At 37.7% G+C, this 15,857-nt stretch overlaps 1 protein-coding gene across 1 annotated transcript; it reads left to right on the top strand.

Moving 5' to 3' along the window:
- The first annotated feature begins 242 nt into the window (after positions 1-242).
- On the top strand, positions 243-15,646 carry bap1 (BRCA1 associated protein-1 (ubiquitin carboxy-terminal hydrolase)). The gene is given in 18 exon segments (XM_042507669.1): positions 243-434; positions 723-752; positions 2,858-2,912; positions 3,408-3,540; positions 4,387-4,462; positions 4,465-4,505; positions 5,021-5,082; positions 5,246-5,388; positions 6,088-6,166; positions 6,263-6,386; positions 6,650-6,779; positions 8,177-8,361; positions 9,484-9,614; positions 10,577-11,037; positions 11,807-12,045; positions 12,259-12,351; positions 12,446-12,518; positions 14,665-15,646. Coding segments are annotated over 18 exon segments (2,226 nt in total). The 5' UTR covers positions 243-397; the 3' UTR covers positions 14,799-15,646.
- The last annotated feature ends 211 nt before the right edge of the window (positions 15,647-15,857 follow it).

The raw sequence follows: 15,857 nt of genomic DNA, 5'->3' as shown, positions 1-15,857 counted from the left end.
TGGCCACATATACCATTATTAATTTGATCTAATTGTTGAATTTGCATATCACCCTCATTAATATTTATAACTTTCTTGGTTTTGCTTTACAAATATGTTATAAACATTTAACACAGTTTAAAAAAACACGTATTGTTTGCTCGATTGATTGAATGACTGATTTATTGATTAATGAGCGTTAGTTGTAGTTCTGCCTACAGGAAGTCGCAGGCAGGGAGGACTGATTCCCGGTCGCTCCTTGATGACGCAGTTTGTAGGCGGCCAACTCTGTCTCTATTGTGTTTATCTTGAGCTCCACAGTTGAGTCGTGAATGGAAACAGCGTTATTTTTCTGTCGGACATGGACTGGAAAACATCGTAGATAGTAAAACTAGTTAAAGTGTGCACAAATGCGAAAATGAACAAAGGGTGGCTGGAGCTCGAGAGTGATCCAGGTGAGACACAGCTAACGTTAGCTTACACATAAAGACCAGAGGACACTTTAGCTTCATAAACAGCTTCAGCTATTCAGCTTACAAGCAACTCAAATACAATACAACATTAAAACACAGTTAGGTATAATACGCATGTGTCTTTTGTTGCGCAAGCTGAAGGAGTGAGTAACCAAAGGCAAACTATGGAGACGATTAACGATACCGTTATTAGCAAAACTAACACACTGGTCTTTGATTTATTTTCTGCTGTATTATATGAACTCTAATTTAAATGTTTAATCATTTCAGGACTCTTCACTTTGCTGGTCGAGGACTTTGGTGAGTAGTTCATATTCAGTAGCTATAACTCTCACAATGCTGCGATGTGAATAGTCAGTATATTTTACAAAAATCAGGGCTCCCACGGTCATGCAAAACCTGGAAAAGTCATGGAATTTAAAAATAAAATTTTCAGGCCTGGTAAGTCATGGAATTTGCAAAAACCCAATGAAGGTTATGGAAAGTAATTGCATTATTAACCCTTTGAAACCTGAGCAAATTGGGCCGATTTCTTTCAAAATATGGAGAAGGCCAGGAGCAACATGTAAGAAGTGTAAGAAAATCGATGATGATCTAAAAAAAGTTCATAAAATAATAGTAATAATAATTCTGTTCATAATTTCCGACATGCAATTCTGATAAAAATAGTTTTCCTGGACATTTAAAAAAAAAATCATTTTAAAATAGTTATCTTATTTTTTTGCAATTTGCACTACATTTCTTGCCAACCTGTCCATTGCCTTTTTTTCCACGTTTTTGAGAGAAATCAAAACCAGTTTGGTTGGCGCTCAAAATAAGCATGAAAGGCATGTGAACGCAGCACAAGAAAATCGATGATTATCCAACTTTTAAAGGGTTAAAATCATTGAAGGTTTTGGAAAAGTCATGGAATTTTGGTTGTGTATGATGAGATTGTTACAGTAATCTTCTGTGGATTACTGTCCCTGTAATACAACATAACAGCAAGTTTATGTCAGTATTAAATTTCCAGGCCTGGAAAAGTCATGGAATTTGTAAAAATCGTGGAAAGTGTTGGAAAAGACGTGATTTCTTTGTGTTTAATGAAATTGTTGTAGTTGTAATCTTCCACGGACCACCTTCTGAGTCAATTAATATAAATGCAAATGTATTCTCTGTATGTTGACATACAGTAGCTTTAATATGCGCCAGTGTTTGGCGTCTTGCCGTCGCATGCTTTTCCATTTTCCCCCTAGTCTCTCTCACTGTGAATGTCTAGCTGGAATTAAATAAATAAAGTTTGAATCTGATGTTTTGAAAAACACCTGGCAAGTGGGGCAAGAAAAACATTTTTTTTTATCATTGATCCTTGAACAGTCATAGACAAGTTTTGAAATTTGTCCCCAAAAATATGTGGGAACCCTGGAAATTTAAAAGCAATACTTGTTTTTGCCCCCATTTTTTCAGGCTTAAGTTAAAGACCAAAGACTTTTTAAGGCTCTCAGTGGATATATTTCTGGCAAATTTTGGTCACAGATTTGCAAAAATCTATGTTACTGAGCAATTCTCTTTTCCAAAACGTTACGATCAAAAGCTGTCTCCAACGCCCTTTCCATGAATCTGGTGGCAATTACTGTTAAACAAACATGTTGTGTCAAAACTTGGCTTTCTGTTAAGTTCAATTCAGTTTCAGTATTTTACTTTAATGATCGCCAATAAAATCAATTAATTACTCGGTACAAATAAAATATCAGCATGGGAGTTAACTTTTACTTTGTAAAGGGAGCTATTTTTATATTTTCATTTTTTATTTAAACTTTCACTTGACTTTATAAAAGTTTTGTGTTGGAGTTTGTTATAATATAAATATTGACGGAAAGATTTCTATTTTTGTTTCCAAATATCAGTTATCAGTCTCAAGCTGGTGGGGTTACACGTGGTCTTTGGTTATGAGAATGGTTGGATATACTGCCAAATTCACAGAAATTACATAAGAGATGTCTTATGGTGGTGAAAACCACCATAACCTCCATTAAAATTTGGGCAATCTGTGTCATTGTGTTGTATCAAACTGCACATTTTAGAGTGGCCTTCTACTGTGACCAGCCCCAGGAACACCTGTGTAGTAATGATGCTGTTTAATCACATCTTGATATGACACACCTGTCAGGTGGAGGGATTCTCTTGGGAAAGAAAAGGTTCTCACTAACACAGATTTGAACAGAGATTATGACCAAAATTTGACAGAATTATATAATTGAATACATAAAAAGTCTTTGATCTTAACCCTAAAGCTGGGATAAATAGGAGCAAAAACCAAAAATGTTGCGTATTTGTACAGTGTCTATTAAACTCCAAGTTGAAGTAGTGGGGCTAAAAAAGTAAATTAAAATGTTTCTCTCTGTGTTTTTGTGTGTGCTCTTTAGGTGTCAAAGGTGTCCAAGTAGAGGAAATCTATGACCTTCAAAGCAAGTGTCAAAGGTATGAAACTTGAACCAATCAGGTCCATGCCAGTGTGTTTAGTGAGTCATGATTGCAAGTAAAACAAAAATGAAATTACCTGGTAAATATGTCAGGTTAGGGCTGCACAGTTTATCAAAATATTATTGATACATGGCCAAGCTCAATATCCAAATTGCAGGAGCTGCAATCCTTTGGTAAAGGTAAAATTTGTCACAACATGGCACCATTAAAACTGAAGCATTGTGGTGCAACAAAGAGGTGCCATAGCCCACAAATTGTATTTCACACATAAGGGATTTTTTTTCAGAAAAAAATTATATGCAAAATTGCCATTTTGCACTAAAATCATGAGTCGTATTGCAATATATATCCAAAAAAATGCAATATGATTTTTTTTGCATATCATGCAGCCCTGTGTCAGGATGTGACATCCGAGTTCATGTCTGAATATTGCTTTTTTTTGTACTGTAGCAACAACATGTAAAAAGTGTTTGGCATCTTTTTATTTTTTAGTCCCGTCTATGGCTTCATCTTCCTGTTCAAGTGGATCGAGGAACGTCGATCCAGGAGGAAAGTTAACACTTTGGTAGATGAGACCTCCGTCATTGATGAGGAGATTGTGAATGATATGTTCTTTGCTCATCAGGTAAGTTATTGTTGTTATTGCTGTGACAGTAAGTCTTTTGATTACGCAGCCATCCATTTGTATTTGAATCAGAAAAACTATAGCAGATTTCTTCTGAGCTGTTTTCAGTATTTGTGCTGTCCACAATGTAAATGCAGTGTTCCTAAGCAATTTAGTGCATAGTCAAAGTGTACATCTAGACTAAATTGCCATCATATTAGATAACAGTTGTTTTATTTTTTCAAGTTGCTGCTTTCTCATTTAAGTGGCAAAAATGATCGAATGATTGATGACAAATGTCATTAATAACTTATCTGGACACAGAATCATTCATTAAATGTCATGCTTATACTTATATATGCTTATAAACATATATATTTTTAAATTGTGAAAAGCCTGCAAATTATTGTACTTCCAACCAGCTCTAACCAGCAAATTCAAATTATACAATATCTATAATGCAAAATGTGTACATGCACACAATAATACCTAAAATAAAATAAACCAATTCCGATTTTTTTTTTTTTTGTATTCTGTAACTGCTGTTAATCATCTGTCAGTCATTTCAGCGCTACTTTAAAATAAAATATCGTAATTTCAGGAGAGTGTTCTGGTGAAATAAAACTTGAATAAAAATATATATGAAACCACAGATTCAAAATATTCAATAATAATAAAAGAAAGATGTATATTCTTTCAAATATATATATATATATATATATATAAACTCAGAGTTGGATGTGAACATTCAAAGTAGACATGGTAAAATGTTTTGTTGCATCTAGCCCTTCTTGCCAGCATTGTCCAAATACAGTTCATGAAAATCATAGGTGCATTCGTGTTCATGCATCCATTTTTTGTACCCAGCTGATACCAAATTCATGTGCCACCCACGCTTTGTTGAGCGTGCTTCTGAACTGCAGTGGCGTCGAGCTCGGCACCACCCGAGTCGCATGAAGGCTTTCACCAAAGGCTTCAGCCCAGAGGTAAGATGTTTCTCACTCATGTTATTTTTAGTATCATTTAAGCCTTCAGTGGTCTTCCCAACCATTTTCAAGCGCACATTTGGAGCTTTGATACCTGATTAAAGTTAGTTAAATCAGTCACCCTTCATGTGTGCTGTTCATGGTGAAGTTTCCATGAATAATTATATTTTTCTGTTTAGTTTTAGAGGGATGACTGGATAAAATTATTTCAGTTAATGTCACTCAGAAATTCTGATTACTTTGGAATAATTTTTCAAATATTGTAGATGTGTCTAAGAAATTATAATAGTTTGAAAAAAACTAAACATATTAAATGTATAAGAATAGACAATGATCCCAAGAGCTTGCTAAGAAACTGATTTTGTTCCTCAAACAAACATTTAAATCAGGATTTTTTTCATTTATTTGTATACTTAGTTATCATATTGGTCACAAAGTTGCTCTCACTTGCTCTCTCTTCCCTTCCTCCTCTGTTCACTGTCATGTTTAACTTTTCATTTTTATGTATTTTTCAGAGTAAAGGTTATGCAATAGGAAATGCCCCGGAGCTTGCCAGAGCACATAACAGCCATGCCAGGTAGGTTACAGTAAGAACTTCCTTTTTCAATTTTCAGGTGCCTCTGATTCTGGAAAAAAAAAAATCCTACTGTGATTGGTCTGCCATACTGCGTTACTGTGGGAGATGTCAGCCTATGTGCATTCATCAGTTTCTTAAGCTCTCTTTCCATGTTTCTATGGAGACCGGAGCCCAGGCACCTGCCGGAGAAACAGAATGGGATCAGTGCCGTGCGGACCATGGAGGCCTTCCACTTTGTTAGCTATGTGCCAATCAAAGACCGCCTCTTTGAGCTCGACGGACTCAAGGCTTACCCCATTGACCACGGTACAACTACACACTGACAGAGAAATACTGAGTCCTGTTCTGGTCATGCTGATTTGTAGCATTTTGGTTGTTATGGAAATTCCCTATAGAATTTTGGATACTTTTTTCACAAACTTCACGTGATTTGTTTTTTCTCTAAAATTTTTAAGCGAATTTTCTTTTCTTTAAATCTTTTTGTGTGATTAAAAAAAAAGCTAAAAAGTTTTATTTTTAAGGAAAACGTGCCTTCCAAACTGCAGGCCCACTGAAATAAAAATTGTCAAAATGACACCACAGACATGTTTTCTTTTCAAAATGTTTTTTTCTTCTTTTTAAAAAAAATGGCAATTTTTCTACAGAAAACCTAGTGTTTTGGGTGTTTTTTTTTTGGCCCTAACTGCCCCTAAAAAAATCCTGTGTTTTCAGGGAGTTCTGTTCTTGTGTGAAAATTACCTTACAAAATGTGTAATTATCATAAAATTTGACCACGGAGCTTATTTTCTGCAATAATCAAAAATCAAGTGGAAAAATCCCACTGGCTTTCTGCCGAGGGGACCAGGGCACTGCTAACCTCTGGTTTGGCCTATGACAAAAACATCATCCTTGCAGCACTCTTGCATTAATGCATTCAGTGTTATTTTGTTAATTGCTGCCATTGTTACACATGTATATTTTGGAAGTTGCTACTTAAATGAATTGTAATAATTCTCTCTATTTCAGGGCCCTGGGGGGAAGAGGAGGAATGGACCGATAAAGCTCGGCGGGTTATCATGGAGAGGATTGGACTTGCTACTGCTGGGTGAGTCCTGAGCCAGTTAATTCAAGCAGTGGTGGTTCACCTTTTACACACACCCTCAAGGCTTTATTCTCATGCTGCCGCTCTGCTCTTTCCCAGTGAGCCGTACCATGACATTCGCTTCAACCTGATGGCGGTGGTGCCTGACCGCAGGATGAAGTACGAGTCCAAACTGGAAATTCTAAAGAGGAATCGACAGACCGTTCTGGAGGGTCTGCAGAAGGTCAGGAATGGCTTCAAGTTTCATCACAGGCAGAAACAGAATAAAATAAGATGAGTTTTTATAACCTTTGCGACAGCATGTCATAGTTAACACTTATTTTGGTGTCCTAACATTCCTATAATTATGTATTTTTAACTTTTTTTGAGTATGTTCAAGGAGAAATTTGTAAAGGAAACATGATTGTGCCAAAATTTTAACAAGCAGAATTAGTCATGTCTGCTGAAAATATGTTGTATAAAATCTTTTTTATATCATGTCATCAGATGATCCGGCTCACTCAGCCCGAACTCGTTCACGACAAGAAGCAGCAGGAGTCTTCCTCCACTGATGATAACACTGCGATCAAGAAAGAGACAGACGTGGAGCCTGTTACATCCCAAGGGGCTGATCCAGGTACTTAAAGGGACAGGTCCCCTTAAAAATACATATTTTTAAGTGTAGGTTCTTTTTGTGTGAGTTGCAGAGTGTAGGAGATATCAGCTGTAGAGATGTCTGCCTTCTTTCAAATGTAATCAGAGTTCCCACAGTCATGGAAGACTTGGAAAAGTCGAAGAATTTCACAATCACATTTTCCAGGCCTGGAAAAGACATTGTATAAGTAAAAATCATTGAAGGTTTTGGAAAAGTCATTGAATTATCAACCCTTTGAAACCAGAGCAAATTGACTTGATTTCTCTCAAAAATGGGAACATGGTCATGAGCAACCTATAGAATAAAATACCCCAAAATAAGCAAGAAGTAAGTAAAAAGTACAAGAAAATTACCTGAAAATTAGCAAAGGGAAAAAAAAGAAAGAAGAAAAAACAAGGAAGGTACCTGAAAAAAGTGCTTAAAATAAAAATAACAATTCTGTTCATACTAATATAATCCAAGTCATGGAATTTTGGTTGTGTGTAATGAAATTGTTACAGTAATCCTCTGTGGATAACCTTTCAGGTAATGTAACATAACTGCAGATTTATTTCTGTTGCTGTGTGACATTTTGTTTATCATCACATATGCTTCTCCATTTTCTCGCTGCACTCTGTCTTTCCCTTCATATCTGCCAGCTGATGATATTTTGTTTGAATACAGTTTCATTCTGAGATGTTTAAAAAACATTGCGCAAACGGGGCAGAAAAGAAAAAAGTTATTATGGCGCCTTGTAAAGTCATTGAAAAATTTTGAAATTTTGTCCATGAAATTGTGTGGGAGTCCTGTATAATGGAACTAGATGGCACTCAGCTTGTGGTGCTCAAAGCACCAAAAAAACTTTTCTACTAAAAAAAACCTTATTCTTATTCTCCTGAAGTACACCAACCAGCTGTTTCACCTCGCAAAAGGAACCTAGCACCACTGATCTGGTTAATATTACAGCTCAACCGAGGAGGACGCCAATAATATTTACATCTCACACTGCCACGAGCACGAGCCTCTCGTCCATCACTAGATGCACACTTCCTTTTGTGTGGTGATTTAATTAGCGGGTGATTTCTGGAAATAGACATTGCTGTTGAGTTTTTCGAATGTATTTCTCTGACACTTTGAGCACCACAAGCTGAACGCCATCTAATTCCATTATATTGAAGAGAGGGCAGACATCGCTTCAGTCATTATCTCCAGTAATCTGCAAATTACACCAGAACAATCTAGACTGATTAATAGCACTTCAAGTCAGAGGCAAGCTATGTATTTTTGACTTTGGGGAGAACTGTCCCCTTGAGTCGGTTTTATTTTCCCAGTATTTGTTAGTTAGTTGTGAAGGAGCTCTTTATAAATATTCAACTGAAACACACTGACTGTCATTTTAGATTTGTTGGATGAGTCAGGAGCTCAGAATAAGGATGCTCCCAGCCCCTCAGGAAACAGTAAGGTCATGGGCAAACCACCCGTCCCCACAGGAGGCGGTCCTCCACAAGTCACCAGTCCAAATCCTATCGTTCAACGATTGCCTGCCTTCCTGGACAACCACAACTACGCCAAGTCTCCAATGCAGGTAAGACGAGTTTCAGTTTGACTTCATTAGTCATATGTAGCTCAACACAGGGTCAATGGTACAATGAAATGCACACTGCTCACAAAATTAAGGTAACACTTAATCGTCACAGGATAACACCAAGTCAGTTCAACTTCAGGGATATCGATCTGTCCATTTAGGAAGCACAGGTGAATATGAATCAGTGTCACCTGCTTTGGTTCAAATGAAAATGACAACAGGTGCAATGGAGAGATGCAAGACAACCGTCCAAAAAGGGAATAGTTTTGCATGTGGTAGCCACAGACAGTTGCTCTCTCCTTATCCTTCCTGACTTACCCTTCTCTAGTTTTATGTTCTGCTTGTGTCCTTGTCACTACTGGTAGCATGGGGTGGCACACGCAGCCCAACAGGTTGTACAGGTAGTCCAGCTTCTACAGGATGTTGTATCCGCACATGCAGTCACAAGGTTTGCTGTGTCTGCCAGCACAGTCTCAAGAGCATGGAGGAGATACCAGGAGACCAGCTGTTACACTGCTAAACTACAACATCCCGTTAATTACATACAAGACACTGCACGACCTCACCCCGAGTTACATTTCTGATCTCTTTGTTCCTTATTCTGCTTCTCAACTGCTGTGATCCTTAAATCTTGGCCTTTTATCTGTCCCCTGCTTCAACTGCAAAACAAAAGGTGATCTTGCATTTGCTGTTTTAGCCCTCTGGGACAATCTTCCCCAGTCCGTCAGATTTGCAGAGTCCATGGACTGTTGTAAACGTGATCTGTCTAGTCTTGACAAGACAAGTCAATTTTATTTTACAGCCCAAAATCTATACAGCATATGATCCCGCACCTATTTGCTAGAACAGAGTGTTACATGTAGGGACAAGTGAAAGCATTCATTTTCGACTCTTCTAGGAACTAGGACAGATCAGATGCCTCTTTCTGTTCATCTCAGATCTGTTCATGTTATTTTTCTGTCCTTTATGTCATTGAAACTCTTGATTCTCTACTAGATTCTCTTTGTATCAGTTTTTCATTTCTTTCTCTGTCCCTGCTGTTAAGGCTGCCCATATTTAAAATCATTGTGGTGGCTGCAAAAAAAATATGTAGAGGTTTATCAAAGATTCTCTGATAAACAGGAAGAAGAGGATCTTGCTGCTGGAGTCGGTCGCTCAAGAGTGCCAGGGACGCAACGCCAATACTCTGACGACGAAGATGACTATGAGGATGATGAGGAGGAAGTAACTGATTCTGCAGTTAAACCCAACAGGTTAGCGTCACACGGTGTATGTAATATCTTTGTACATTTGAGGTAATGACCTGACCGAATGAAGCTAAAGCTCTTCAGATTAAAGAGGATCTATCTTGCTCATTTTCAGGTTCATACTTGTGTTTTAGATTTCTGCTAGAACTTTTTTACCTGCTTTAATGATCTAAAAACACTTAATTTTTTCTCATACTGTCTATACTGGAACACTTGTATACAACCTCTGCCTGAGACGCTTTGTTTTAGCACCTGTCTCTTTAAGAACCTCTCCTAAAATGACCAGTCTTCTCTGATTGGTCAGTGTTTCCGAGTCCTCCATATCTCTGTTTCTCTGCACCCTCATTGCAGATGAAGGAATGACTGTAACAGCGAATAGTGGCACTTTCTACCATGTAAAATCACTATGACCCCAAAGAGACACAAAACTATCACAAAGAGATGCAAGACAACCACAGAGACACAAAACAACCCTAAAATGACACAAAACGACCCAAACGAGGTGCAAAATAACCATTGAGACACAAAAATGATCTCAGACATGCACAACAATGACCTCAGAGATGCAAAGCAACACCCAAGAGAAGGAAAAAATAAAAAAAAAAAACCTCACAAAGAGATGCAAAAAACCCCAAACAGTCACAAAATGACCCAGAAGAGACACAAATTCGCTCAAATACGCGCCGATACATGTAATATGTTTTGTTTACCATCACATGCGTTTCTTTATTTGCTCCTTGCGTTCTGTCTCTCAAATAACGTTTGAATAGAGTTTGAATCTGGCATAATTGAAAAAAATAGAAAAAAAGAGGCAAGAATTATGGGTGTTGACATGTCATGGAAAAGTTTTGAAATTTTGTTGATGAAAATGTGTGTGAACCCTGACTTTATATATATGACGCAAAATACAGAAAAGCATAATCGATCTTTTTTGATTTTGCTAATGTTTAAAACTTGCTGTCCTTAAGGTTTAGACGGAAGGGAAGTCTGCGAACTCGACAAGGACGTGTGGGAACTGGAATGGAGAGCCAGATCGCCCTCACTGTGTTGGCCGAGAAACTGAAGGAGGCCCAAAGGAAAGATGCCCTAAATACACCCCTCTCAGTGCGCACAGAGGGGCGCACAGGAGGCATCTGCATCACATCTGCTTCACAGCCTTCCCCGACTCCCAGCAACGAGAGCACGGACACAGCCTCTGAGATTGGCAGCGCCTTCAACTCCCCGCTGCGCTCGCCCGCACGCTCCCAGGCTGCTACGCGGCCATCTAGTCCAGTTGCGTCCCATCTGTCTCGTGTGCTGTTTGGAGAAGATGAGATGCTGAGGCTGGATTCAAGACATAACCGTGCTGTAAGAGAACTGGGCCCGTCCGTCAGCGCGGCCTTGTTGCACCTGCAGGAGGACGGAGTCATCTACGCTCTCCCTCCATCTGGTGAGAGATCGTTACTGTCGTCCGTGTTGTTATTTACAAAAGTGGCTCAAAAGCATCTGCTGAAGTGAGTATTGAGTCTGTCACTTGATATCAGGAGTGCAGTCGCAGGGTTCCTGCAATTCCTTAAAAAGTATTAAAAGGAATTGACTTCATTAATCTAAAAAATGAGCCCTTAATTTGTATTAAAATGTCTTATTTCAGTCTTTCAAAAGTCTTAAAAATGCAAAGATAAGGGACGTAGGATTTTATGAATAGCTTTTTTCTGATGTTGCATTGTAAAATCTCAAAATACTTGCTAACATCTCTTTTTTTTAAATTTATTTTCTAAATCCCTCTTCTTTAATTCCCTAAAATGGATATTAAAACAGACACACAAAATCAGAAATAATAATCAACGCCAGGTAATTCCTACCTCTAACCAGATCTAACTTTTCACTGGACAGAAACCATAATGTTTTATGTTACACTAAACATTTGGGCAAAATTGCTCTTAACTATATGTAAAAAATGTTGGTTCATTCATTAATGTATTCATTAGTCAAAATTGTTCTTGAATTTTATTCCTTCTTTAAAAGTATTAAATTTAATTTGCCTTAAGCTGTAGGAACCCCGCAGTCAAAGCATATTAATCATTTTGAACCGTAGAAGTAAACAGTTTGGGGTGACCTTAATGAGAATAACATACTCTGCTTTTATTAATGGATTGTCTGCGTCCAGCTAATTTTGATCGATTGTTACTTTCCCCGTTTGTCCCCCGTCTGTACGGTAGATTTGGCTGCTGATGGCACAAAGCGGCTGTGCACTCCCGAAAAGACAAAAGACAAAGAGAAGGCAGACCTCTCCGCAGGAGAGAAGGAAGGAGTGAACGAGGGAGACGAGGGTCCGTCTGCGGAGGTGAAAGAGGAGGAGAGCAAAGACGGAGCAGAGGTGAGACCAAGCAAGGAGAAGCCCAACGCTGTGGAAACTGCTGCGGACAGCAAGCCTCCTGGGGATAAGTATTCTCCCAAAGTAAGTCCAAGAACTTTGTAGTGTTAAAATGCACTTAATGTGAACGTTTTTATTCTTATCAGTCTGCCAAGATTTGTTTTTTTTATTCACATTACTCTCACATTTTCTGCTTGTGCTGCCAATTAGGGAGCTGTTGCGAACGCTGTATAGTAGAAATAAATAATAAACAAACACACACACACAGAGCGGTTTATGTGATTCTGTCTTGTGCAGGAGCTGCTGGCACTGCTCAAGTGTGTAGAGGCTGACATCGCCAATTATGAGGTGTATCTAAAGGAGGAAGTAGAGAAGCGAAAGAAATATAAAGTAGGTTTCTTTTAACTGGAACTAGTCCATTTTTTTGTTGAGCCATTGTTTTTATTGGCTTTGAAATTTAAATCTTTTGTTTTTATTTGGTCAGATTGATGATCAGAGGAGGACTCATAATTACGACGAGTTCATCTGCACCTTTATATCAATGCTGGCCCAAGAAGGTAAATCTCATTATCTTGAGAATTTGTTTCTCCTCTTTTTTCTCACTTTTTATGCCCCCTTTTAACCTTCTGTCAAAACCCCTTTTATACTTTCTTCTGAAGTTCCACTTTAATTTCTGGCTACTCTGCGGTTGATCATTATGTTTCACACCCCTCCACTCTCATCACACTGTATTTATAGATATTTTTATCTAAATGCCTGAGTTAGCAGTTACAGGGGTATTTTTTTTACAGTTCCTAACACACATTTATCTGTCCTTAAAATACTTTTTATAGTTGTAACTGCAACACACCAACATCACACATTTAGCCAAATAGTTGATTTTCTGCTAGTTGCTTTGAAACTAAGCTGTCTGCTTAGTGTCAAACCTGACATAAACACCAGTCTCCTGGGTCAAAGTCCTGTGTTTGTTGGACCCATTCACGTCCGCTCAACTGCTATCAATAAAAGGTATTGGAGCCAAACTCCCCCTCTTTGTCTAAGTGTCGCCACGTCAGTGAATGATGGTAAAGGTAAAGGTGAGGTAAAACATGTGAAACCAAACTCCCCATGTGTCAGTTACACCTGCCGGAGGTGAAAGTAACCAAAAGAACATGCGCAGCCTGAACAAATGATAAACAACAGAGGATAAATGCATATTATGGCTCCTATAACCTATTTTTTTTTTTATTCTTACGTTTTATTCCTTTGGTTAGATAGTCCAAAAATAATAGTAAGTACAAATAATTCTCTACCAAATTTAAAAACAAGGGCACTAAAACTCATATTTGTGATGTTATCAAGCATAAAGTCTGGAGCTGCTCCATAGACATTGATTGATTTGATTTAGGAGAAATGCTTTAGATGACACTGAGGGCAGACAGGAGAATGTTTCAGAAAAAAGAATAAAATAAAACAATGAAGCTTATTTGGGTCTTAAAAAAAAAAAGCCAAAACAAAAAAATCAGGCCTCTGTTCATTGACTGTGGAGCAGCTCCAGACTTTATACTTGATGACATCACAAGTTTGAGACATTGCTGTGGTTTCTGGGTGAGAGAGAGTAGCTCATGTTCACAAATATTGATTAAACTTTCCTCAGCAATGGAAATAACATATTCTAAAATTAGGTGGTGCTCCCCTTAAAATCTTATGATGCAGATGGGCTCACATTGGAGTTGGTTGAAAGCTCGGTGCATCTCATACAAATGCTAAAGAGTGTCCTTGGTGTCATTATAGGGTCATTATGGTGTCATATGTCATTTTGACGCCCTGGGAGTGAGAACAGGGAATAGGTACCTAATGTTTAAAACAAAATTCGGGGGAAAAAGCACTGTACTTTTCTCGTTTATATGACTTCTTCTGTCCCCTTTTTACTTTACATGTCCATGTTATTAAAAGAATTTCAATAATTCACTATGACTCCAATTAAATAAAGAATGTGGTAAATCTATTTTACACAACTTCCAGTAAATCAGCTGTTAGTCAGTGTTTTAATGAAAAATAAAATGAACTAAATATCTAACTAAATAAATAACAGTTTTAAAAGAAATGTAATAACATGCTAAAAATGTGTAATGCTCTTCATTCTTTTATTAATTTAATTATAATTTCTTACAGTAGTTACAACTAATTTCAATCTTTATGATAACGACTATTTATCCCACCCCACCCCAACTCAACATTTAAAAAGTAAAAAAGGGAAATAATAATAATAATAATAATAATAATACAGACCTTCATACGTTTAAGAAAAACAATAAGTAACAGGGGAAAAAAATATACTAAATTAGGACGGGTTTGGTGTTCAAGTGTATTTTTTTGTTTTTGTTTTGTTGTTTTTGTTCCCCTCTCTCATTTTTACTTCTTTCTGTTCCCCTCTTCCCTCCCTTCCTTTTTAAATTTGTATAATACCCTTTTTCTGTCTTCTTTTTCATCACATTAAGCAGTGTAGGTAGACTCCTGGTTCTGTTAATTATCTTCATCTTATAGGTTTCAATAATTGTGTTCCTCCATTTGGTGCCTCTGGTTTCAGCCAGTTTTTGTTACCTCTTTTATGTTCAGCTACTATTAAAATTCCAAAAATATGCTTCTAGTGTTGTTGTTGTGCTGGTATTTTTTCATCATGTTTTTGCTCCTCCATTCATCCTTACTGTTTCTCCTCTGCAGGCATGCTGGCCAGCCTTGTGGAGCAAAACATTTCCGTGCGTCGACGGCAGGGAGTGAGCATTGGCCGCTTGCACAAACAGAGGAAGCCTGATCGCAGGAAACGCTCCCGACCTTACAAAGCCAAGCGCCAGTAATTACAAACAATCATAACTTCTGTAAGAAACGTACCCCTGCGAGCACCGAGCAATCACCACAGAGAAAGTGGAATCGATGCACTCCTGACACTCTCTCATAAAGGCAGTTCTAGTGTTGTTTTTTAGTCCGAGCCTCGTCTCCTTCATGAAATCGACCACGTGTTTGGTCAGTTCTTTTTATCAGTCATGTACATATGTTCTACCATTTTAGTCTCAATGTAAATTTTCTTTTTTTCTTGTGCCACTGCTATTGACAGTTTGTAAATATGAAAACAGTCATGGTGCGTCTGAATGGTTTTTCATCTGGCAAAGTATTCAGTCTTATTGAAAGACCTCCTCTACAGTCAGTGCAGTTTAGTTTGTCACTAAATACACAATTTGGTAACAACAAATCATGAATTCCTCAACTGTGTCCCCCTCCTCATGTTTTTATGGTGCCAATGAAGTATTGAATGTTTGACCAAAAACAAGGCAGCATTTTCTTCATCCGCAACATTTCAGTCATAGTCTCTTCACTGATGGTAAATCAATTAATAAAATGAAACGAATCTTTTAATCACATTCTTCATGGACAATTTTTAAACTCGAGAAGAAGTCATGATGCATCGAGGTTGATTCTTTCAACTAATCGTCTGTCGCTGTTGATGAATATGAAAAACAAGCTCTTGTGTTATTTTTGTACCTGAGATCTCAAACTGAGTGAATATTAAGTCGGATGTGTGCACTTGTGTGTTTTTGTACATATGTATCTGTTCACTGGCTCATCTGTACACTGAGCTCAGTTGTGCTTTGTGCTTGCCAATTCATACTACAATAAAGTCAAAGAAAATATTGTACTATAATCCAGACATCTTTCATTGTCTGTATTTCTTTTTACAGCAGTCTATCCAGGATTACAGTATTTTATTTAATGGTAGTGAATGGATTGGTGTAAGATTTCACCAACGTGAAATTCAACGTGAATTTCAACGTTAATCACATGTTACAAATCTTAGTAGGTTCACTAGATTAGGGTTATCAGATCAGAGTTAAGTGGTTTATTGTAGTGACAGTTGGTGT

This window comes from Plectropomus leopardus, chromosome 2, assembly GCF_008729295.1.
Source record: "Plectropomus leopardus isolate mb chromosome 2, YSFRI_Pleo_2.0, whole genome shotgun sequence".
In the NCBI taxonomy this organism is placed as follows: Eukaryota; Metazoa; Chordata; class Actinopteri; order Perciformes; family Serranidae; genus Plectropomus; species Plectropomus leopardus.
This window is presented reverse-complemented; position numbering and strand designations above follow the sequence as displayed.